Source organism: Heterodontus francisci, chromosome 34 (assembly GCF_036365525.1).
Source record: "Heterodontus francisci isolate sHetFra1 chromosome 34, sHetFra1.hap1, whole genome shotgun sequence".
Taxonomy (NCBI): Eukaryota; Metazoa; Chordata; class Chondrichthyes; order Heterodontiformes; family Heterodontidae; genus Heterodontus; species Heterodontus francisci.
In genome coordinates this window covers 9,967,610-9,992,973 of record NC_090404.1, presented here as the reverse complement: position 1 = coordinate 9,992,973, position 25,364 = coordinate 9,967,610, and the positions used below count along the sequence as shown (strand labels likewise).

Sequence of the window (25,364 nt, the reverse complement as noted above, 5' to 3'; positions counted from 1 at the left end):
AACCGCCTGGCTAGAGATGCGGCAGTTCTGGAGCACGTCTTCAGTACTGCAGCTGGGATGTTGTCAAGGCGCATAACTGTGCTGTACCAGTGCCTTCAACCATTACCTGATGTCACGTGGAGTGAATCGAATGAGCTGAAGAATGGCTTCTGAGATGCTGGGGACCTCAGGAGGAGGTTGAGATAAATCACCCATTCGGCATTTCTGGCTGAAGTTGGCTCTAAGTATTTCAGCTTTGTCTTTTGCATTGTTGTGCTGGGCTTCCTCATCTTCGAGGATGAGGATTTGTTTGGAGCCTCCTCCTCAATTTATATTTCTTCAGCACCATTCTCGATTGGATGTTGCAGGACTGCAGAGCTTTGATGTGATCTGTTGGTTGTGGGATCGCTTAGCTCTGTCTATGGGATGATACTTCCGCTGTTTAGCGTACATATAGCCCCCTGTTATCACTTCACCAGCTTGGCAACCCACTTTTAAATCTGTCGGGGCAACACTCCGGGCACCTACCGGCTGGAAGGAGGTTGCGTTTGTATGGACTCATTTAATGACTGGGCCATCGCAGGCCGTGGCTCCCATAATTCACAGCGGCTGGGAAAGGCATCTATCTGTGGAACAGGCCGCACATGTTCATGCCCACAGCGCTTTACATACTCACGCAGAACAAACATTCATTTTTATATATTAAGGCCGAGCCGTTATTTTGATGAAGAATGAAGTCAGTTTTCCTTTGAATCGAGTATTAAAAACAAAACAAAAGGTGCTGGAAATACTCAGCAGGTCTTGCAGCATCTGTGGCCAAAGGAGCAAAGTTAACGTTTTCGGTCTGTGACCTTTCATCAGAACTGGCAAAGGTTAGAAAAGAATTAGTTTGAAGCAAGTGAAGCGGAGGCGGTTGGGGGAGAGAACAAAGGGAAGGTGTTTGATAGGGCAGCGGGAGATTTAATAACAAATAAAAGCAAAATACTGCGGATGCTGGAAATCTGAAATAAAAACAAGAAATGCTGGAACCACTCAGCAGGTCTGGCAGCATCAGTGAAAAGAGAGTTAACGTTTCGAGTCAATGACCCTTCATCGTGACCCTTCTTAATAACAAAGCTGTCCTGGGACAAAAGCAAAGCAGGTGTTAATGTTTGTGATGAAAGACAAGGCATTGGTCCAGAGAGAGTGTTAATTGTGGAATAAATAGCTGGTCTGACTGCATGAAAAGCAGGCACACGGCTAAAAAATAAAATATCTTCAAAAGGCCAGTCATACTCTGAAGTTATTGTACTCAATGTTGAGTACACAAGGCTGTCCAGTGCCCAATAGAAAGATCAGGTGCTGTTCCTCGAGCTTGCGTTGATGTTTCCTGGAACACTGGAGCAGGCGAAAGACAGAAATGTTGGCATGAGAGCAGCGGGGGGTGGGGGGGTGGTGGTTGTTGAAATGACAAGCAAGCGGAAGCTCAGGGTTATGCTTTCAGACTGAGCAGAGGTGTTCAGCAAAGCGGTCACCCAATCTATGTTTGGTCTCCCCGATGTAGGGGAGACCACATTGTGAGCAGCGAATACAGTACACTAAATTGAAAGAAGTGCAAGTAAATCGCCACTTCACCTGAAAGGAGTGTATCGGGCCTTGTATAGTGAGGAGACAGGAGGTAAACGAGCAAGTATTCCACCTCCTGCGATTGCAAGGGAAGGTGCCGTGGGAAGGGGACGATGTGTCGGCGGTAACAGAGGAGTGGACCATGTTGTCACGGAAGGAACGATCCCTTCGGAATGCTAACAGGGGAGAGGAGAATGTGTTTGGTGGTGGCATCACGCTGGATGTGGCGCAAATGGCGAACGATGATCTTCTGGATGTGGAAGCTAGTGAGTTGGAAACTGAGGAGAAGGAGAACCCTGTCATGGTTCTGGGAGGCAGGGGAAGGCATGAGGGCAGAAATGCGGGAAATGGACCAGACACAGTTGAAGGCCCTGACAACCATAGTCGGGGGTATCCTGGGTTGAGGAAGAGTGTGTGAGGAGAATAACAGGCAACCAGCACCGTGATTGGTTGTTTTCCCCATTGATTCAGGGTCAGGGGTTCACGTGCCTTCTCCAGCCTCCGCTCAACCCCTGTGACTTCTGACTCAGTGTTGTGACTGAAGGGGTCAGTATGGCATTTTAAAAGAGCCATGCACCCAGTATGTCTACCCAGACCTGCTGGCAGACATGATGGCGTCTAAAGATAAATGTGGCTTCAAAGGCAGGGCGTCCCTGAATAATGGTGGTGCAGAAGAAGGGGGGAAAGAGATTGGGGTAGAGAACGAGTTCAGGCATCAAAGACACCCATTCCCAAAAGCATTCTGAGCCCTTCAAAAGGGGCGCTATTTTTTTCCTCCATTACCCTGATATGATATTCAAACACAGAAGATCTGGCGCCTGAACTCCCAGAGTTCAGGTAAAAAGCGGTTCAGCACATGAAGAAAAAGTCTGAAGATATTCAGTTCTGAACAGAAACCTCTGGAGATATTCCCATGGTTGGGAGGCGAAGAAAGAATTTAATGACACGGTGATGGATGTGGAGAGAAACCTCGGCTAGTGAAGGTGTGAAGGTCACTGGCGGATCCCTGGGGGAATATTCAGTGAGCTCAGGGACGTGGTATCAGAGGGAATAGAGCAGGGCGAGAGGATCCCAGGGGTGATGTTCACTGAGTTCATGGAGGTTGTATCAGAGGGAATCGAGCAGGCAGAGAGGATCCCTGGGATCGTTTTCAGTATGTTTGGGGAGATGTTATCAGTGGGAATGGAGCACAGAGAGAGAGAGTATCCTTGGAGTGATGTTCAGTGACTTCAGCGAGATGATATCAGAGAGAATGGAGCAGAGAGAGAGGATCCCTGGGATGATGTTCAGTGAGTTCAGGGAGATGGTATCAGAAGGAATGGAGCTGAGCAGAGATCGTCAGGGAAGCGTGACCGAGGGGCAAGGGTAACGTGTACGGCAGCAAAGGTGGAAGCAGAGAGTTAGCGTGTGCATAGCAGAAAAGCGGAGAGTGTGGCTGTGTCTGACAGAACAGGTGGAGTGTGTATGTGTGTGAGAGAGAGAGAGAGACAGGAGAGGTGAAGCGTCTGAGTTGTGGGTAGAACAGAAAATGCAAAGATTGGGTTTCTTCATCAGATAGGCCTCGGCCTCCTGGAATCATTTCTGAAGTTTCTGCTCTCTCTTGTGTCAGATCGGACCCAGGTTCTGGCAATCAGCCCAGGAACTGTGCCTCCTTGTTTGCCACCTAGGCGTCAGGCTTTGGAAATCATTCCCAGGGGTTGCCCTCTCTGGTGCATTAGACAGGCCCCAGGCAGTGGGAATCTTTGGTAGGATTTGCACTCCCTGGCATGTCCGATGGACCCCAGGCTCTTGGAATAATTCATAGAATTTGTGCTCGACTGTATATTGTGTAAGATATGCACCATTCCCTCAGAATCATTCCCAGGGCTTGTGCTCCCTCATGTGTTTGTGTTCTCGATCTAAACGATTATGTACCTATCATAGGAGTGTTGAATGTGACACGATACAAGGATTTTTACTCTGTATCTAACCGGTGCTGTACCTGTACTGGGACTATTTGATGGGACAATGTAGAGAGAGTTTACTCTGTACCTAAGTCATGCTGCAATTGCCCTGGCAAAGTTTAGAGGAAGCTTCTTCTGTACCTGACTCCTGTTCTACCTGTTTTGGGATACTGTAGAGGCAGCTTTACTCTGTACCTAACCTGTGCCTTGCCTGCCCTGGAAAAGTTCGATGGAACATTATTCTTCCATATACTATTTTGTATCAGGCTGTGTGGGTGCAGAACGCTGCTCTTTAATATAACCTGGCATGCGACTGTGACATTTCGTAACATGGAACAAGTCAGCGTGGTGCTCCTGGTCGCTGTGCGGTCATTCTGCCTCTGGGGATGAACAGAATGATGCAGAGGGAAAGGTGTCTTTACTTTAATGGAACTCTGGATGGCGCAGTGGCTCCTTCAACGAAGAGCCTTGAGTTCAGAAACAACCAGACAGGACTGGTGAAAAATCGCTGTCGGTAAAGGAGAAAAACGTGCAACAGCATGGTAGAGTGGAGTGGATGGATTTTTTGGCAAGGAATTCAACAAAGTCTAAGTTAGTCCATTTGTTAGTCATGATTTATTAACAATTTCAAAAGGAACATTTTATAGGTAAGACTTTTTTTTTGCATAAAACAGGGTCCAAAATGAAAATAACTGTACGTCACATTGAGAACAGAAAAACATGCGGTCTGAGCTGTTAGTAGTTTGTCAAACTGTAACAGACCAGAGAGAGAAAACAGGGGCTCAACATAAATGGAGGAAACAATTGTGGATAAGGAATAATTATTTATTTACACATGAAGTTCAAACAACCGTGAAACTGGAAGATTACCGTTACATTATAGCCACGATCATCTCAAATATTTCAAACAGAAAAATGGGAAATAATGTTTCTGATTTTCTCAGCTACAGATTCGGAACCATAAACTGAAGGAATTTTATTTTTGGAGTTTTTCGTAAAGCAGAGATGTTAAAAAAAAATGAGGAAAATCCAAGGCGGCCGAAATTCAATCGATCACTTGACCTGGAAAAGAGGGATAAAAGAATGAAGCAGAGATTTCCTGGTCCTGGAATTTCATCTCAGTTTTTTTAATCCATGAAACTTTTAGAGATTTTTTAAACAGCTTCAGTCAAATTGAAGTGTGAGTGGATTGAATATTCTCACCTTCACCAGAGTGACGGCAGCACTGTAGAAAATGCTCAGGAAGAACAGGATGATGAATGTGGAAGCGGTTGTCCAGATGTTGCCGCTCTCTTCCTCATTGTCTTCAATCCAGATGTGGTCTGAGGAATCTACAGGGATGTAGAGGAGGAAATAGATTTAGGTTGCTTATTAATCCAGGATATAAGATTGCTATTTTGCATTCGCAGTTCTCTTCCTTCAATTATTATACTATTCTCTAATTTAATTTTCAATGTGTATCAATTATCAAGTGCATCACGTTCAGGAATCTATCTCTGTTACTAACTCCACAGCTGTTCTTCCTTTATGATCCTTGTCCAAGCCGTGTTGGAAAAGATGCTAGTTTTTTTCTTGCATGTCAGGCGCTGTTTTATTTTGGATCAACTTCGTTCTATCATTGGGAATTATTATGGTGAGATGTCAAGGCAGGTTTACTGATTGATAACAATTATTTTGAAAATAGTTTCAGATAGCGACTTATTTGGATATTGTCAAGGGTGCTGGGTGATGGATCGGATGTGAGTTCCAATCTTGTTTGTTTATTTGTGATGAAAGTGGTTGTTAAATCATTAATTTATCTCAATTACTAAGTGAGAACATTGTTTCATTGTGATTGTAGGTCCAGCATATATTCGGGAAATTGTTGGCGACAGTGTCTGTTTAAAGAATGCATTTGAATTCTGCTTAAGTCAAGAGTTTGGCGGTTTTGTTTGTGTGCTTTCGTGTTTGTGTACGTCTGTATGAGTATCTCTTGTTTTGCATTACCCTATGTTTGTGTATCCATGTGTGCGTGTGGGTGTTAATGAGTGTGTTTATTTGTTTCATATAAAAAACAAGAAATGCTGGAAATACTCAGCAGGTCAGGCAGTATCTGTGGAGAGAGAAGCAGAGATAACGTTTCATGTCAGTGGCCCTTCATCAGAACTGGAAAATGTTAGAAATGCAATAGGTTTAAGCAAATAAAGCGGGGTGGGGCAAGAGATAACAAAAGGCAAGGTGTTGATAGGACAGAAAGTCACAGAGAATGACTGACCAGAAGGCCATTCAGCAAAGGCAAACGGAACGTGAACGGTGTGTTGAAAGACAACGCATCAGTGCAGAGAGGATGTTAATTGACAGAATAATGAACAGCCCTGACCCAAAACACAGAGCAGTGGGTCAGCACATGGTAAAAAAAAATGAATGATGAAACAAACTAAGCTAAAATAAACAAATAAAAAAAAGGAAAAATAACTAAAAATAAAAAGGGGGGCCCGACATGCTCTGAAATTATTGAACTCAATGTTCAGTCCGGTCGGCTGCAGCATGCCTAACCGGTAAATGAAATGTTGTTCCTCGAGTTTAGGTTGATGTTCACGGGTACACTGCAACAAGCCCAGGACAGAGATGTGGGCATGAGAGCAAGGGGGGTGTATTGAGATGGAAGCAGCCGGAAGCTCAGAGTTATGTTTTCGGACTGAGCAGAGGTGTTCCACAAAGCAGTCACCCAATCGGCGTTTGATCTCCCCAATGTAGGGGAGAACACATTGTGAGCAGTGAATACAGTATACTAAATTGAGTGAAGTACAAGTAAATCGCTGCTTCACCTGAAAGAAATGTTTGGGGCCTTGGATAGTGAGAAGAGATGAGATAAAAGTGTCGGTGTTACACCTCCTGCGATTGTAAGGAAAGGTGCCGTGGGAAGGGGATGAGGTGTTGGGTGTAATGGAGGAGTCGACCACGAAGTGGCGGAGGGACTGATCCCTTTGGAATACTGGCAGGAGAGGGGAGGGGAAGATGTGATTGGTAGTGGCATCATGCTGGATGTGATGGAAATGGCAGAGGATGATTCTTTGCATGTGGAGGCTGGTGGGGTGGAAAGTGAGGACAAGGCGAAACCCTGTCATGCTTCTGGGAGAGAGGGGAGTGGGTGAGGGTAGAGGTGTGGGAAATGGACCAGACGCTGTCAAGGGTCCTGAACTTCTGGTTAGTTATTCTCTGTGACCCTCTGTCCTATCAACACCTTGCCTTTTGTTATCTCTTTATCCACCCCCGCTTTATCTGCTTCAAGCCTATTCCAGTTGTAACATTTGCCAGTTCTGACGAAGGGTCACTGAACTGAAACATTAGCTTTGCTTCTCTCTCCACAGATGCTGCCTGACCTGCTGAGTATTTCCAGCATTTCTTGCTTTTATTTCATATTTCCAGTATTTTGCTTTTATTTTAGTGTTCATTTGTTAGTTTATATACCCAAGTGTAAGTGCATTAATGTGTTTGTTTAAATGTTCATGGCTGTGTGTGTGTGTGTGCCCATGTATGTTAATGTGTGGTAGTGTGCCAAAGTGCCTTTGTGTGTGTCTGTCTGTCTGTCCGTGTGTTTATGCGTGTGTGACTATTGATTAATGTGTGCGTTTGTGTCTCCTTGAGGTTGTTAATCTGTGTTTCTGTGTTAATGGATGTGTTTATGTTTCGATCTACGTTAATGTGTGTTTATGTGTCAGTGGTTTTAAGGGTTATGTTACTGTGCTTGCTTATGTCTTCTTGTGTCCCCAAAAGTGTGATAATGTGTGTGTTTATGTTTTGATGTCTACATTTATGTATTAATGCATGTGTTAATGTGTGATTATTTGTATATGTATGCTGTTGTATGTGTTTATGTGCCTGTTTTTGTATCCATATGTGTGTGTCAGCATATTCATTTTGGTGTTTATTTGTGTGAGTGAATGTGTTAATGTGTCTATTTATCAAAGTGTTTGTGTGTACCTGTGTGACTCTAGTAATGTGAGAGTATGTGCGTCGATGTATGTGTGTTAACATGTACCCTAGTGTGTGCTTTTATGTCTGTTCATGTTTATGTTTGTGTGTGTGTCTGTGGGAGCATTTGTATCAGCATTTGGGTCTGTTCGTGTGTGTAAGTGTATGTGTGTGGTTGTGCATGTGAGTGTGTTTATGTGTGTGTTTGTGTCTGCGTGCCTGTGCAATTTTGTTATTTTTCAAAGTTCCACAGAGAACCAATAACCGGGCCTGGCCTTGACAGTGTGCATTGTAGAGAATATTCTTCACTGTTCTGTGTATAAATGTGTTCTGTGCGAGATGCAATATAACATCAACTGAATTCACGCAGCATTGCTGGGCCTCAGAAACATCAGGAACACAAGCGTGAAAAAACAGATAGATTTGGACAATTAGAATTCAATCTGTTCGAATAAGATTAACAGGGAAAAGTTGAAAGATATTATGTTGCATACTTCACAATATGAATCCCATGTCGAAAATTTAAAACATTCGCACAGAGAACTAGAAGCTGAATTTTTACTGATGGCAGCTGAGACCATATAACAGAGAGCAATTGTCTTCCAATCTCTCTGTTGGGGAATTGGAATCTAATGGGTTAAAAAATGCCCTTGCTCCTTTATCTGTTGGAGGAATTGGGGGGAGGTGCACAGACGGTTCACAATTGCCTTTGCCCTCTCTCTATTCCAGAAGTGGAGTTACAGTGGATTAACAATTGCCCTTTTGCTCTCTCTGTTTAGGAAGCGGTGGTACAGTGAGTTGATGAACTATCTTTTCCCCTCTATGTATTGGGTGATTTTGGATATTGTTGGTATTCGTCTGGTGCCCTCACTTCAGTTCCCAGTGCTTCGTGTGCTGCAACTTAAAACTGACCCCGATTCTGAAGGGATGGACAACACAAAAGCAGGCACACCGAGATCTAACTGTGCTGTTTTTGTTTGTTAGAAAATGGAAAATCTTAGCTTTCGTCCCAATGGGAGGAACATTGTCGAAGTTACTCTACGGAATCCTGTAATGAATCAGCTTTCCTCTGTCGCGATCCTGTGTTGTATCTGAGCTGGGAGCCCTGGTTTTAGAAGACGTGCGCCCGAGACCTGCACAAATCCTACTTTAGATGAATAGACCTACCCTAGAAAATGTGGGAAGCAAAATTAATTGAGCGGTTGTGCATTTAAATCGCGATTGGACGAAAAGTTCTTTATTGGTTTTTATTTAAGAATTGAAATGCAATCGTGAGATTCTCATTGACATGAATTGACAGTGTCCAACAGTGCAAGGGAAATGTTCACAAAACTCGGTTTACCGCTGGATTTATTAACTGTTCTGTTGATGATCTTCAAGGGGATCGCTTCATGTCCCACCACACAGGAGTAAGAAGCGCCGCTGGCCCACTCCTCCGCTGCAATGGATAACAGGCTGTAGATGAAGAAGGACCTATTGTCGTTCTCTGCCATCACCTCGGTGTTCTTGTAGTTACCGGGATTCACCGACTTGTCATTGACGGTCCACTTGATGAAGATCTCTCGGGGAGAGAAACCTCTCACTAAGCAGGTGAGGGAGAGGAACCTCTGAGCGGAGACATCTTCTGCCGGGGGCAGGAGGACGGACACGAACGGTTCCCGCAGATCTTTAACTGCAGAAAATTTAAAATAAGTGTCAATAAACTGGAGAATTCCAGAAAGGTTTTCCTTTCTCCTTTGGGGCATGTCCTGCTTTCCAGCCCTGAGCTGAGGCGGATGCAATCCTTCTCGCTGAGAACATAAAGGATTATTCTGGAATATTACATAGAATTTACAGCACAGGAAAAGGCCTTTCGGCCCAATTAGCCTGTGCTGGTGTTTAAGCTGCACACGAACCTCCTCCCACCACACTTCATCTCCTTCTATTCCTTTCTCCATCATCTACCTATCTAGCTTCCCCTTAAATGCATCATCTATGGTTCTGGAGAGGCCCATTAGTGAATTACAATTCAATTATCAGAATAATCCATTCAACCATTTAATAGGACGAATTGCCCCTTGTACAAACACTGGAAATAAGCACAACCTCTCCCTTATTGCTTCAATCTCACCGCTCACCTTCTTCCTTATGGATAGATGCTCTGAGAGGAGTCGGCAGGTCCTGATGGCTCACCACACAGTAGAACTCAGCCCCACTCAGCCAGGCTTGTGTCGAGATGTTTACGGTGCTGATCACGCTGTCGGAATCCTCTCCGGGTTGGACGGCAATCTCTGATTTCAAAGGCTTCTTTTCTTGTGTCCAGGACACGTTGACTCCATAAGGAGCATTAGACACGACGCAGGTTAAGGTCACCGTCGCCTCCAGTAAGACCTGTTCTATTGATGGTGGCAGTAGTTTAATTACTGGATCACCGATTGAGCAAGGAACTGTAAAACAGAAATGAAAGTCAAACAAAGATTCATATTCAGAATCAGACACCAATATTTAGCCTTCACTGTCTATATGAAAATAAATCGATTTCGAGATATCAACCTCAAGCTGTTCTTTAAATAATATTGTTTATTGGAAGGAAAACAACATGAAAAAGCATCCGGGAGATGCCTTAACATATACGGTGTACTTGCACCCAACGAAGTCTGTAATGGGCTATGAAGCAAGTACCCGGCCTAAAAATCGAATAAGTGCCGGAGAAATTGTGTTACACACTGAATAACGTTCTTCCCGAAATCCCTGCGGGAGCAAGCTCGAGGGGCCGAGTGGTCTGCTCCTGCTCCGAATTCGTATGTTCGCATTTCCTCCCATCTATCGATCCTTGCACCGGATCACATCTCCGCTGATTATAATGGCTCTGTTACCCAGGGACACGAGCTATATAGAATTCACACTGGCTCAAAACGAGTGTCAAATGAAATTCTGAATTTTAGGTCCAACAGGAAACAAAGTTAATTTTCTGGCGCTTTGTCACGACATTTGAGGAGATGAAATTAAGGAGGAACCAAGCGGAGGAAGGGTGAAAGGTCGGGAAAATGCAGTTTCAAGGAGTCTTTTAGTGGTGGAGAATAATTTTCAATAACGGTGTCAGGCAGTTTGCTGATATCTGTCACGAGTGACAACTCCTCATGTGTCAGTCTGGAGTCAGATGGCGATCTGACCAGAGGGCAGTAATAGAAACAGCCCCTCGAGCTTGTTTCGCCATTCAATTAGACAATTGCTGATCTGTATCTTAATACCGTCTCCCGATATGTAACCCTTTCTACTCTTGTCTAACTTCAATCCATCAATCTCAACATGAAAATTTTTCATTGATGCCCGACTTCTAGAGAGAGTTGAGGGAGATAATTCCAGATTTCCGCTCCCCACTGTGTGAATAGATTTCCTGATATCATCCCGGAATGAACTTGGTCTAATTTGGAAGTTATGCCCCTTTGCTCTGGACTGCTCACCAGAGGAAATATTTTCCTCCATCTACTCCATCAATTCCAATAAACATCTTAAACACCTCAACTAGCTCACGCTTTAACGTACTATACTCAAAGTGATAGCAGTTTCATCTGTGAAACCTGTCCTCTTAATTTAACCCGTTTAGCCCCGCTATCATTCCAGTCTAATTGTGTTGCACTACTCCCAAGGCCAATATATTCTTCCTGAGCTCATGAGTTCAGAATTCAACACAGTTTTCGAAATAGGGAAGATGCTCTTTCTGGCACTTGATCCGGTGGTGTGACTAGTAAAGGGTTCCAGACACCAATTGCCGCTCCGAATAGGATCAGCCAACTCATGATAAACCTGAGATCAAGGCCACCTCACTCACAAAATGACATCAAAGCAGAAAGAACCATTCTTTGGTGAAGTGATGACATGTTGAACTGTGAGCAATCCTAATTCAGCACTCACAGCGGAATGAACCAAAAAACCTCATGATGACGAATTGGAAAATTAATCTGTACTTTGTACTAATTCCAATAAATTGTTGAATTAGATTATCATCGGAGCATAGAATGGTCCGAAGCTTCCTCGGTTTGTGTCTCTTACCCTGAGATCCGGTGATGTTTCGGCTTTGGGTGACCTCTTGATGGGCGACCTGGCAGGTATAAACCGTGTTGCTGAACCATTCCCCAGCGGGGACTGTCAGCCGACTGGTCGCCGAGAAGTTCCCATTCACCTCACAGGTGGGAGAGGTGACGAAGCCCGAATCCATGGGTTGCCCATCCTTCAACCAACTCACGGTTATTGACTCTGGATGGAAATCGATGATTGAACACAAGACAGTTGCAAATCTGCTGCTTGTGATTTCTTCACTGGAACTCTGGGTGAGGATAACCGTTGGAGGGACGATGTCACCTTTGCAATCTTGAAGAAAAACATATTAGACATTTTTTTAGAAGAAATTAATAACTGATGAAAACTGGACCTATATTTTAACAGGTTCTTTGCTGTCAAGTAGACACTAACTGGGGTTTCCAGGGATCACAACTTTGCACAATGCTCTAAATGTGATATAGCAAAAGCTCTATTCACGCTTTTCTGTTTTTCACAGTTTCCACAACACTAACCTAGAATTTCCTTGATCCAAAGCGACTCTCCGCGTCGAACCTCGCAGTAGATTTTGCTGCTTCCCACCTCTGACTCGGTGATGGTTAGCTGGCTGCTCCGGGTGTAGGTTCCCTTCTTGTTCAGCACTGACGGGTAAATCTTCAATCCAGTGGTGATCGGCTCTTTATCTTTCTTCCAGGTAATGCTGGTGATTTCGGGGCTGTAGTCCATCGCCAAACAGCCGTAGGCCAAGGAGCCGTCGGTGTTGGTTTGTTCACAGGAGCACAGGCCGTAAAGTATTGCGGGAGACGGTGTCGCTGCGAAAGAATGGCAGATTGAACAAGTTAGACTCTGTGATTCATGATTATTAAGTAACCAGACAACTGGGAATTTGACTCTAGCTAGAAACTGATTCCACTATTTTTCGATTAAAACCTTCATCCCCATTTGAGCTTCTATCAGTTCCATCATTTGGTGATCATCACCTGTCGGTCTCCTGGTCAGGAACACACCTGTCTGACAGGGGCTGTCACATTACAAAAGTAAGAGCATTTTGAAGTCATCTCAATAAAGTACCTTTCATTGGATTAAACTGGAAGAGGTGTTGCCCTGCTTTATCGGCCAGTATTTATTTCTAAACCAACAGCACTTTGTCAAAAAATAAAACACTCAGCATTTATTAATTGCAGTTTTTGGAAATTTGCTTTCTGCAAATATACTGCTGGGTTCTCCCACCCCTCCAACCCCTACCCCCCCCCACCCCCACCCCCACCCCCACCCCGCACCCCCTGCCTCAAATAGCGACGACTCTTAACACGTGCCATCACAATGCGTGCCAATAAAATGATCTTAAAATTCAAAACTTGACCACCAGGCACAGTAATTCCATTATTTTCCCATAAAAATCAACAACAAATCCTGGCATGTTAATGATCCAGGATTATAAAATAATAAAAATGATTGCAGAGAAGGAGGCCATTCGGTCCATCAAGCCTGTGAAAGATCACTCCAGCGATCCCGCTGACCTTCCAATTCCAAATCTTCTTTTCAAAAGTTCCATTTTATCCAGCTATTTTTGATTCTGTTTACAGCCCTCTTTCTGATCGGACATCCCAGATCCTAGCAACCCCCTGTGTAGAAAAGTAGATTCATACCCTCTTTCTTCATTCTTTTGACGCTCATTTTAAATCAGTGCCCTCTGCAGCCCAGTACACTGATCTGGGCAAATTGGTTTTGGAATTTCAGTATAAAACCATTCATTCTTCAAAACACCTCTACCAGACTTCATTTTAATCTTCTATGTCCCCATGACAATAAAGAACTTTTCCAATAAATAGTTGAATTCTTCTTTAAATTATGGGCTGAATTATTTAGTGCACAGATTTCAAAGGAGAATTTTTACACAACCGAGTTTCTGGAATTAAAATTTTAGATGACTCGGAATTGATTCTTGGCTATCACTTTCCTTCTCAGTGCGAGAGGATTGTGATTTGTGTTCTATATTATTCTACTGAATGGATCTCTCCCGAGTTTGCTTCTCCCTCCAAATAACTTAATAATCCGAATTAAATTTGATTCCTAAATCGGACATCTGGAACAATGTTCTTTAAATGGTCCATTTAATTTTCCAAAGTATCTTTCCACCTCTCACCAGTGAGAACTGGTTTTGCTGATTGTGTTAGAGTCGCTGTTGTTGCTTCTTGCACCGACCATAATGTGCACATCAGGACAGGTTTCCGCTATAAATATCCGATATTGCCACCACTTACACATTAGACATCGAGTGAATATCAGTAGGCTCCATGCAAGGAAGAACAAAAGTTCCTGCAATGTTATTGCTGACATGGTCAACTCTCACTTCTGGCTTATGTGAGCAATTCAAACACCTGAGGCTTATTGGTTAGATATTGAAAGCTCGGTCACCGAGAAATTGTCGATGTTGGTGGCGCAAAGATTGGACATATGGGCTTTAAAATGACATTAGAGAATAGAACACATAAGAGAACGTTCAGAAAATAGAAGCGCATGGATTAAAGGGATGGCGGTAACCTGCTAAGGTATAGGTCTCTTGCTATTTGTGGGATATATTAATGATTGGACTTAAATGTGGGAGGCATGATTGGGAAATCTGCAAATGACACAAAAATTGGCCATGTAGTCAATAGTGAAGAGGATAGCCATAGACTCCAGAATGATAGCAATGGTTTGGTTGAGTGGGCGGAAAAGTGGCAAATGGAATCCAATCCAAATATGTGTGAGGTAATGCATTTGGGGAGGATAAATAAAGCGAGGGAATACACAATAAATGATAGGATATTGAGAGGGACTGAAGAAGTGAGAGACCTTGGAATGCATGTCCACAGGTCCCTGAAGGTGGCAGGACAGATAGATAGAATGGTGAAGAAGGCATATGAGTGCTTTCCTTTATTGGCCGAGATATAGAATTCAAAAGCAGGGATGTAATGCTGGAACTGTATAAAATGCTGGTTAGGCCAAGTTGGAGTATTGCACACAGTTCTGGTCACCACATTACAGAAAGGACAGAATTGCTCTGGAGAGAGTACAGAAGAGATTTACAAAAATGTTGACAGGGCTCGAAAGTTGCAGCTATCAGGAAAGATTGGATAGGCTAGGGTTATTTGCCTACGAACAGATGATGCTGAAGGGTGACCTAATTGAGGTGTGCAAAATTATGAGGAGCCTAGATAGAGTAGACAGGAAGGACCTGTTTCCCATAGCCGAGAGGTCAATTACCAGGGGACACAGATTTAAGCTGATTGGTAGAAGGATTAGAGGGAACATGAGGAAAAACATTTTCACCCAGGGCTGGTGGGTGTCTGGAATTCACTGCCAGGAACGGTGGTGGAGGAAAAAACCCTCAATTCTTTTAAAATGTACCTGGACATGTGCCTGAAATGCTCTAACCGGCAAGGCTATGGACCAGGTGCTGGAAGGTGGGATTAGATTGGGCGGCTGGTTTTTTCAGCCAGCACAGGCCCGACGAGCTGAATGGCCTCCTTCTGTGCCTTAATTTTCGACTGTTCTATAGTTTTTTAAAAGAAGCATAGAGTAATGGTGAACCAATGCTTTTCTTACTGGAAACAATAAAGTATTGTGATCGCCCTTGGGTCGGTCGTATGGTCATTGCTTCTTTTTTTCATAAATATAATGACGTGGACTTGGGGATGGGAAGTAGAATTTCGAAGTTCGAGGATGAGACAAAGCAAATAATGAGCAGGATAGTAACAGAGTTCAGGATGACATCGACAGACTGGTGAAATGTTCAGGGACATAGCAAATGCAATTTAATTCGGTTCAATGTGAAGTGTTGCACTTCTTGAAGAATAACATGCAAAGTTAACGTAATATTAATGGTACTATTTTGAAGGGGTATAAAAGTACAGGGATCTGAGGTGCATATTCACAATGTTTTGAAGGCCCTTACGAAAGCGAATGGAATACTTGGTCCTGTAAAATGAAGTATCGAATACAAAAAAACATGGAAGTCATGTTAAAGTTTTACAAATCACTGATTAGGCTGGAGTATTTTTTGCACATTTCTGGCCATCACACTTTAGTAAGGTTGTTGGTGGGAGTGTAGAGGGAGTTTACCAGGATGATATCAGAAATGAGGGAGTTCAGTTATGCAGAGAGATTATACAAGCCGAATTGTTCTCCTTAGATGGTTACCGAATAGGTATATTCAAAATTATGGGATGTTTTAATATAGCATATAGGGAGAAACTGTTTCCTCTGGCAAATGGGTCAGCAACCAAACAAATAATTGGCAAAAAAAAAATGGAACGTGGGCGGGTGTTGGTTGCGGAAGGAGGTTTCTTTCCAGACAGAGAGTGTTTTCATATAACTATAGACTGGTTACAGCACCAAAAAAGGCCATTCGGTCCATCGTGTTCGTGCAGGCTCTCTGCAGGCGCATCTGGAGTGCACAAGGCAACTGGACATGTCCTCGAATGGGACGAATTTGCATGGTTATGAGGAAAACGCTGGCTTGTACAATTAAATTGGAGAGCTCTTGAGAGCCAACACAGGCATGACAGGCCGAATAGTCACATTGCATGCTCTAAGCTTATTTGATCTACCCGGCTCAGTAGAATAAGTTCTTCGCAATTTAATGGGAGGAAAGGCTTCATAAATTTGAACATTTCTGTGACATATATTTTTATAGTTTGTTATAATGAAACGGGATTTTTAAAAATAAGAGGATCTGAGGGATTTAATACAAATAAGTCAATCAGATACTGTCGGAGACTTAATGCTTATTGTGATTGGTGTTGATTACAGACTAACTCTATCACTTCAAAAGTTTCACAAAAGCTTACTTCAGTGGCTTTGTGCCTTCTGCTGTGACCCAGTCCAATAACTGCATCTCACCAGAGTTTATCACTGCCTGTTACCTTTTGAAAATACTTGCACGAAATACTGGCTTCAAACATGAGATTATCATGATGGTTATTGGGAGCGGGAGTCTCGATTTTCTCAGCTTAAATCGCCAAAAGAACTTCCAACCTCCCATCAGATCAGAACAGACGCCGCTCTCTGGATCGTTGCAGCCACTTCCTGAAACTGTTTGTTCTGAAAGTGCGCTCAAAATCAGGTCAATCTCATTCAATGATTATCTAATATTTAACATTTTAATTATTATTCATTCATTATAAAAATGGCAATGAACGAATATTCAAATCAATTTATGTGCGTTGTTTCAACTGGGCAATGGAATAATTTATTTTCATATCTCTGGGTCGAGAACTCACAGCTTATGAGTTAGATGCAGATTAAGGTTGCTTGAAGACTGCGGGGCAAACACTCTCAGGTCAGGTACAGGAAAGTTAAGCTATTGAGTAAAGACCCGCTTGTACGGTGCTGTCATGAGCTGTAAGGTCAGACATTGCAAGTGTTATAGTCTGTGGAAAGCCACCTCTACACTGCACTGTCACTCTGGGTCGGGTATAGCACTAGTTTAATATAAAATCAAGTTCCCTCTATGCTGTCCCATCAAATACATGCAGTATAGGTTCACCGCGGTACAGATGCAGAGTGATTCCTCCCTCCACACTTCCCACATGCAAACGGTCCCAGCACAGTTACAGTATGGATTAAATATGCAGTCACGCTTCCTCTACATTGTCGAATCTAACACTCCCAAAGGAGGTACATTACTGATGACAAACTGACCAATACTCCTTCTACAGTCTGTCTGTCGTGTCCCTGAACTGTTATTTCTGATTGTCACAGACTGGAATACTGATCTCATTGCTGAGGCACCTCATCAAACTTAAAGTCAAACTTTTAGGTTTCTCAACGGTACAAGTTTCTTAAATAAATGGATTAAGTTGTACTCCTTCAAATGCAGTAGAGCGAACCAGACTGTTTACAACTAGCTGGGGGAACTCCTCAGCCCGACACAGTGAGCAGGCGCACAGAAACAGAACAGACACAAACGGTGCAACCATTTCAGTAGATAGATCTGTTCAATCTGTCAATTTCAGTTAAGCTGTTTGATTCTAATTGATCAATTGTCAAATTGTGAGCACTCCAAGTATATAAACTCTTTGAAATTAAAATGATATTCATTTCAAAAGCTCCCTTCGACCGCCAACTGTTTCTCCCTGTCTGTTTGCAATCTTAAAAACATGTAAGATATAGTTTCCCTTAAAATCAGTGCATCAAAACAATTTGCCTTAAGGAAAATTTGATGTCCGTAACTGGAAATCAGTGACAGAGTAAGAATTCAGAAAAGCATGAGACATTTACCTTGCAAACCGGTTACCCACTGGTTTGATACACTTTCAGAATTAAAAGTTACCAAAAAAATAAGTGAAACAATACGCAAAGTTAATTCATTAAAATCTGCGGTGACACCTTATCGAGCTAAGAACATCTGTGTAAGAAATGTATTGTTCTCTCAATTATTTTTTGACATAATTCAAAATTCTCTCCGACCCTTGAGATTTTGCACTCATTGGAATCCTGGCAAGTATACTACTCAGTTGTGGGATGTCATTTATGTTTAATGAATTGGCACTATTATATTCTAGGTTAATATTCATGTATGCAGATTTTATACTGTATTTTAAACATTCGTCAATATTAATTCAAGACCAGTTTCTCCCTGGCACCTTGGGGTTTTAATTAAATTATTATGACACTTCACCAATATTAAATAATAAACGTCATATTAATAGATGATATATTGACAAATATATGACTTACTTTAGTCGAATCACAGTTCAATAATTTAAAATGAACAATAATTTCTACTTCTGCCTTGCTTTCTATCCACAAACCTCTAAACATGTATCTGAATGTGTTGATATATCAGAAACTCCGTCTATTCTCAACGAGTATTTCACATGGTTGATTTAAGAGTGGACTATTTTAAATAGCCTGGCCGGGGTCACATCTCACTAACTGTCGATGGGCTGTAACATCGCCTGTTTGTGAAAGCAGTACTCTCCTGTTTAAATGTTGTCTAAATCTTAACTATATAAAGAAAAAATTAAAAATATTTGGACAGTTTGCGATCAGTAACTGTGCTGCCGCTGTTTAATCAGACAATGTTTTTATATTTTACTCCCGTGATTCACACAATCCCTGTAAATTAGTTGTTAAATATATTGTGTTTTTTATTAAAAGAAGCTCCAAAATGATCACTGTAAAATTGGACGAGACTAATTCTTCCAGATCATCTGCGACATTTGAAACTTCATGAGCAAATGTAGCCGAGATTTTGTTGATCAATTTATTATTTAATAAGAATTGAGCGTAACTCAGGTATAATCTGTTCTTTGTCTATAATTCTATCCTGTGTGAAGCACAGCTATGGGTGACAGGAAGTTGTTAGTGAATTAAAAACTCACATTAAACTTTGTAATTAATTGTATCTGCTTTAATTTCAAGGTGTTATTTCACTGCCTCTCGCCTTACACAGTCTGCAAGTTTCTTCAATTTAAATAAAACCATATGAACAATTTTTTGACTGCCAGTGACTTCTTGTCTCGGGAAAATGGTTAATATTAGATTAGTGATAATTATCTCACTATCCAACAACAATTGACATTGAAGGAAGAACATGGTTTGGGCTGCACGCAAAGAATGTAATAACTGGACAGATATATTACACTGACCAACTGCAATTTCCAACTCCTATTTAAGTTATTAGTAAATACAAGCTGTCATTCATCTGTTTTAATCAGGAATATAGCAATTAATTCAAAAGCGCTCATCAAAATGAACAGAGAGCTGGAATAAGTGCCCTCTTATTGAAATAATTTCAAGCATAATTAAAAATTGTCTCCAGCCCATGAAATTTTCTGGTCACGATAATTGTGCGCATGGCACACCAGAATTGCGAAAGGCGATTAATGAATAATAAATCGATGTTAATATTAAAGTCTATTTGGTTTAAATGAGGAGATATTGCCGCATTATAATTGTTTGAATTACATTAACTTAACTCTACAATCTGCAAACTTGCTAATTTTGTAGTTTGTAATTGCAATAACATTTCACGTTCTGAATGAGCGTCGCAAACCACGGCTTTATAGTTTAATCTGCAATTATCACTTAAGTTTTAAAAAAATGTTTTGAAATATCTTTGAATGTTTTTTTTTCTCATTTCTGAAACCTGCCAGTTTTCCGGCTACAGTCGTCTTTCAAACAGTTTTAAACACGTAGAATGTTTCTATTTGATCAGAATACCTGCAGCCGCTCCATGTCACCGAGCTTCAACAAAGCAGAAACGCCAAACAGTTTCACAAATTTTACTTTGGAACATAGAGACTGATTCTCCTCAGCAGATAAACACTAACTCACATCACTGAGGGGCTGAACCCCACCTCAGTATGTTTCATGGAGCAGCAGCTGAATTCCACAAACATTTCAGCAGAATCAAATGCAACATTGTAAAAAAATCTCAATACAGAATCCACCCAGCCTGCCTGTCTCTGAATTACCAGAAATATAAAATCATGGCAGCAGAATTGTCAGTATAGAGTGCATGTTTAGTAAATTGATATTAATACCATAGCATATTTCATTAATATTGTCTGTTATCACTGCATGATAATGAGTGAGGTTATATTAATATAAATCTGAGCAAAGCTTCAAATTTGTTATTCATGTCGATCTTAATCACATCAAAATTTATTGCATTACAAATGAGCATTCGTGAGCAGTAGATTGATAGATGGCAATTTAATTGCCACAAATAAAAATAAATCAAAATATCGTAAGGCTATTTTTGACCAATGAAGCTTTCTGCATACAATTTTATTGCAAACGTATTTAAACACATATTGCTTGTATTAGATCAGAAAAACTGCAGCAACTAGATGTCACAGAGATTAAACATGGTAGAAACTTCAAAACGTTTAACAACAGTTAGACATTTAAAGTAGCCCAGACACACAGCCTCATCAGCAAATAAACATCAAATCACATCAATCAGTAGCTGAATCCCTCAACAGCACCGATTGTAAAGAAACCATTAAATTCTTTAAACATTTTGCAGCAGAATCACATAGAACATTGCAACAAATCTCAATACTGAATCCACCGAATCTACATTTCAATGAATGAATGTATCATTAAAATAAACATAAATAAAAAATAAAGTCACAAATAAAATAGTTATTGAATAAGTGCATGTTTCTTACCTGCAGTCACCGTCACCATGGTCCCTTGTCCCCAGTTAGCAAGTTCGTCACTGTGTTACAGTCCCTGGGCTGGGTCACACAATAACTGGCTCTGCACAGAATAGAGAGAAATCCTTCATTATTTTAAATATCCACACCCCAGAGGCAAAATAAAATCATGATGATTCTTCATAAAATTATAACTGTGTTAATGGGTTCTATTCACTCTTTATAAATTTCCCTGATGTTTTATATTTCACAGAGTAACATATCAGCAATTATTGAAATCACCAACTGATGAATGAATAATTAATCAGTTTATCCATAATAAACCGTGCTAGGAGGACAGTGCTGGACACAAACAGTACATCACTGTATATACAGTTGGATTGTAAAAGCGAGCACTGACCCAGACTCTTCAATTAGTGCTGAGGGAGTTTTTGTATAGACAGTAACTGCTGTGCCACCCAGTATATCACAGTGAACCACACCGTGTCAAATACTGCGGTGGACTGTTAACTGTAAAATACAGAGATTAAATTGCACAGGGCTCTCAAAAACATGATTCCGATTCCCCGAAGAGCACATCAGTGAGATAATTCAGTTTCTACAGCTCATTATATTTATAAAAGGGATTGGAATACTTCTGAAGCATCTGTGCTGACTTAGCGTGACAGTCAATATTCATAAAGCGGGAGAATTATATACATTTTTACAAATCTATATTATAATTCCCAATTATTTTTGTTTCATCCTCTTTCTTTACGGCCCATCTGCCCTTCTTAGTGATCGCTGCTTTGAGCAAACTCCCTGTCTGGGGTTTTTGTATGAGGAACTCACTCTGTATAGCACCGTGACCCACTGCTGTACCCACAGTGACACGAACTCGCACAAATACTGCAGTCACTCTCTGTTCAGTATTGCCTCTCAATATTCACTCCAAATAGAAATTCGTTTCTGATCTAGTTCAAAATATATCCAAAGGTTTACACTATACAATAGAAAGTGAACACCGCTCCAAGTAACTCTCTCCAGGTATCAGTCACATTAAAACCAACATCTTATCCAGGTGTGCAATTGCAGACACTGTTAACATTAAAAATCATCTCAGCCAAAATTACTCATCTGAACATCGGTTAGTTTCTTCGATTAGTACCATTGAATTTTCACTGTGTTAGTTCTGTAAGAGGCGGTGGTTCTGAACACTGCCATTAATGTTGTATTTAATACAATTACTGACCGTTAGATTATGATGGAAGTTGTTGAATTCCCTCTCCATGTGTTATTGTACGGGTCCAGCCCTGGTTCTTCTCATTGTGATCTCTGGCACAGTAATAGATGGCGGTGTCTTCGGTCTTCAGGTTCTTCATGTCCAAAGCGAAGATGTTGTTTGAAGTGTCTTTGGACGCAGTAAATCGATCCTTAATCTCTGGCGCGTAAGCATTGCTGGATGAACTATAGTAATAAACTATCCATTCCAGCCCCTGCCCGGGAACCTGTCGGACCCAGTGCATGTAAGCGCTGCTAAGAGTGAACCCGCTGGTTTTGCAGGTCAGTCTCAGGGAGCCTCCGGGTTTCCCAGTCTTGTCCTCTGGCTGAGTCAACACATAATCCGAATGGACACCTGTAAAAAAATATCAAAAACCCCGAGGATTAATCCTGGTGAAATGATTCCTGACTCCGTAACAGTCCTGAGAGAGTCTAACACTGAGACAGTAACAGTGAGAGACTCGGACAATAAAAACTACTCACGGGACAAAAAAACCAGTAACAGACTGAGAGAAATCGCCGACCTCATCCTTCTGGTAATTCGGGGAAAATGGTTCTGGTAAGAACTCACTGAGCAAACCGGCTCCCGGACTGTTGTATTGCGGTCCCAGTGACAGGCATTTAAATAGCCGGCAGAAGGGGGCGAGGTTACAGGCGCCGCCTATTGATTCCCTGATAGAGGCGGTGACTGGATCCACGTCCCACCTTCCACATCATCAACAGAATGGACTCATATCATTACACTGGGATATTATTTAATGTGAACTTTTTATCTCAACCCAGGGATAGCTATTTGACGGTATGGTTTGAATGCAATGTGTTACTTGCTAGTAAATGGAGATGTTGCAGTTGAGAATGTGTTCAGTAATAAATAATTGCATTGTGGACTGTGAATTAAATCTCTTTATTTTCTCAACTCTTCACAGGGCATGTGAATCTCTAAGAATAAATTACATTGTCAAGGTCTAAAGTGACTGTTAGTATGTGTTAATCCATCTCTCTCTATCAATCCCTTCAATCTATACCAATAAAATATCCCCGATAATATGAATTGGTATCAATTTATGCAACTCAATGCGGGATATCAGTAAAGTGATTCTATTTGCAGTGTGAATGGCTGTAGTTACACGATTTAAGACCAGATTGAGTAGAGAAGCCTCATATTATACAAATCTCTCTCTCTCTCTCTCTCTCTCTGTCTTTCTCTCTATCTCTCTCCCTCTCTCCCTCTGTATTTCTCGAATTGCACCTGACTCTGTGACTCGAAGCCAGCCCTTTGAAAATTGGCTGTAAAAGAAGTCCGCTTGCCTGATAATTAAGGAGTGACACGAAAAATCAGATTCTTATTCGAAAAAGAGAATCTACTGAATCAGAGCGGATCCGGCGAACAGCAAATCTATCCCCCGACTCCCAAATCATTGCAGCTAACTTTAATAGCGACAGTGCAACATCCACTGGTATCAGGAACACAGTATATCAGGAATTAAAGCTATGCTACAGAATATCACAAGAATAAACGTTTTATCGACTGTGGAAACGGATTATAAACTGGACATTTCACCACACATTGGTAGCCTGGCTATGAGAGGGCTTGTTAAACAATCCAAATAATCATAAATTAAACTGTAGTGTGTAGCTGCTATCAGTAATAAAGGAGTCTTTAGTTTGAATGTGATTCACAGCTCTGTGAGAAAATTCAAGGAAATGCAGCGGGTTCAAGGTAATTCCACCGAATTTATTTATTTACTTTGCGATTCCCAATATCTCAATACGGATTGTGGGGTCATTAAAATCTCTCTCTAGAACTTCATGCAGTACAGAATAAATAGTCCTACATATCTAGAATTATATTTAATGGTCGTGTGGGTCCATTTATTATTTTGCGCTCCCATTTGATCATGATCTGAGCACTGAATTTACCAAAAATCATTCTTTAGATGCGGTACCACGTAAAATGTTTTGTTTGCAAGAGCGCTGCTGGAAATTTCAATTTTCAAATGCCTCAATCACATCTTTGTCCATTCATATTCACGCTCATGTGGCCCACACAGTATTTGGCAGCAGCCCAGCCGACTGCTGCCAGAGAGGCTCGAACACCCAATGCCATTTACAGGAAGCATCTGGGATTCTGTGCAGTAAATCAAAGATCTGTTTCCTCGTTGCTAACCGCCTGGCTGCAAGCCAACTTCAGACCCTGAACATTGTCAATGAGGCCGATTCAGAAGCAAATCTACCCAGCAACAACGCTGGAGATAATTTTATTTTTTCGGTTGTGGAACTATGTGAACTATTCCCATCTCACAAAAGGAAATATATCCAGTGTCTCAGACACCCTGTTAGTAGCAACAGTCCACTGGAGAATTTCTCCAGACTATCATAACATTGTAATAGATAGATAGATAGATAGATAAACAGGCAGAAAGACAGAGAGGGCCTCAGAGAGAGGGTACATTCTGAAATAGATAAATATGCTTGTTTGTGTGGATGGAGCACCAGATGCAGTGATGCAGGAATGAATATATTGTTGTATGTCTGCATGTATTTATGAAAGTTCTTTTGAATGGATTGACGGATGGATAGATAGATGGGACTGAAAGATGCTGTTTTACATTCTCATTACTTGATTGACTATTCCTCAGTTGACGCCCTTTTATTTCATTTGTATCAGTCTGACGCTTTCAATCCTTCCTGATTTTCTGCATCATTTCAATCCCAAGGATATCTAGAACAAACGAGCTCAATTAACCAAGAGAATTCGAGAGATATCCCTGCGGTACAGATGATCCTTCTTTGTTGCTGATAAATTTTCGTCTCAAAGATGTAAAGGGAGAATATGATTTGGTTGAGAAGGGACGATTGTAATATTTCTGAACATGTGGTCCTTTCATGTACAACAAAGCATTCAACCTATCCTCACCCGAATTAGTTCAATCACGGCAGAAATTCAGCAAACCATTGGGTACATTTTTTCCACTTCTCTAAATAAAGACGTTCTCCTCTGTGAGACTGGTACAGTCATAGTACTCTAAACAGGACATGTAAAAGGAGCATGAACTATGACTTTCTTGACCGACCTGTATTCATTGTAAGTCATTGCCACATTGAAATATATCCTGTGGGTATTACACATTGTGGTCGCAAATTCAAATGTCCTTAACTCCCATAATCACACTCTCCAGAGCCTCTCCATTCAGTCCATTCATTCACTGAATAAATAGTTCACTAGTTCAGTACTTCAGTGAGATTTACTCAGATTGATGGTACAGGGTCACTGCGATAAGAACCGACGAATTAGAAGCAGGAGTAGGCCATTTGGCCTCTCGAGCCTGCTCTGTCATTCAATAGAATCATGACTGATCTGGTTGTGGTCTTAGCTCCACTTTCCTGCCTGTCCCCCATAACCCTTGACTCCCTTGTCAATCGATAA

General features: G+C 41.5%; 1 gene segment (V, D, J or C); it reads right to left on the bottom strand.

Annotated features, from left to right (window-relative positions):
- Positions 1-8,713: 8,713 nt before the first annotated feature.
- Positions 8,714-22,546, bottom strand: LOC137349031 (Ig heavy chain C region-like). The segment is given in 7 exon segments: positions 8,714-9,153; positions 9,599-9,907; positions 11,514-11,831; positions 12,035-12,331; positions 20,690-20,758; positions 21,960-22,292; positions 22,421-22,546. Coding segments are annotated over 7 exon segments (1,764 nt in total).
- Positions 22,547-25,364: the final 2,818 nt, after the last annotated feature.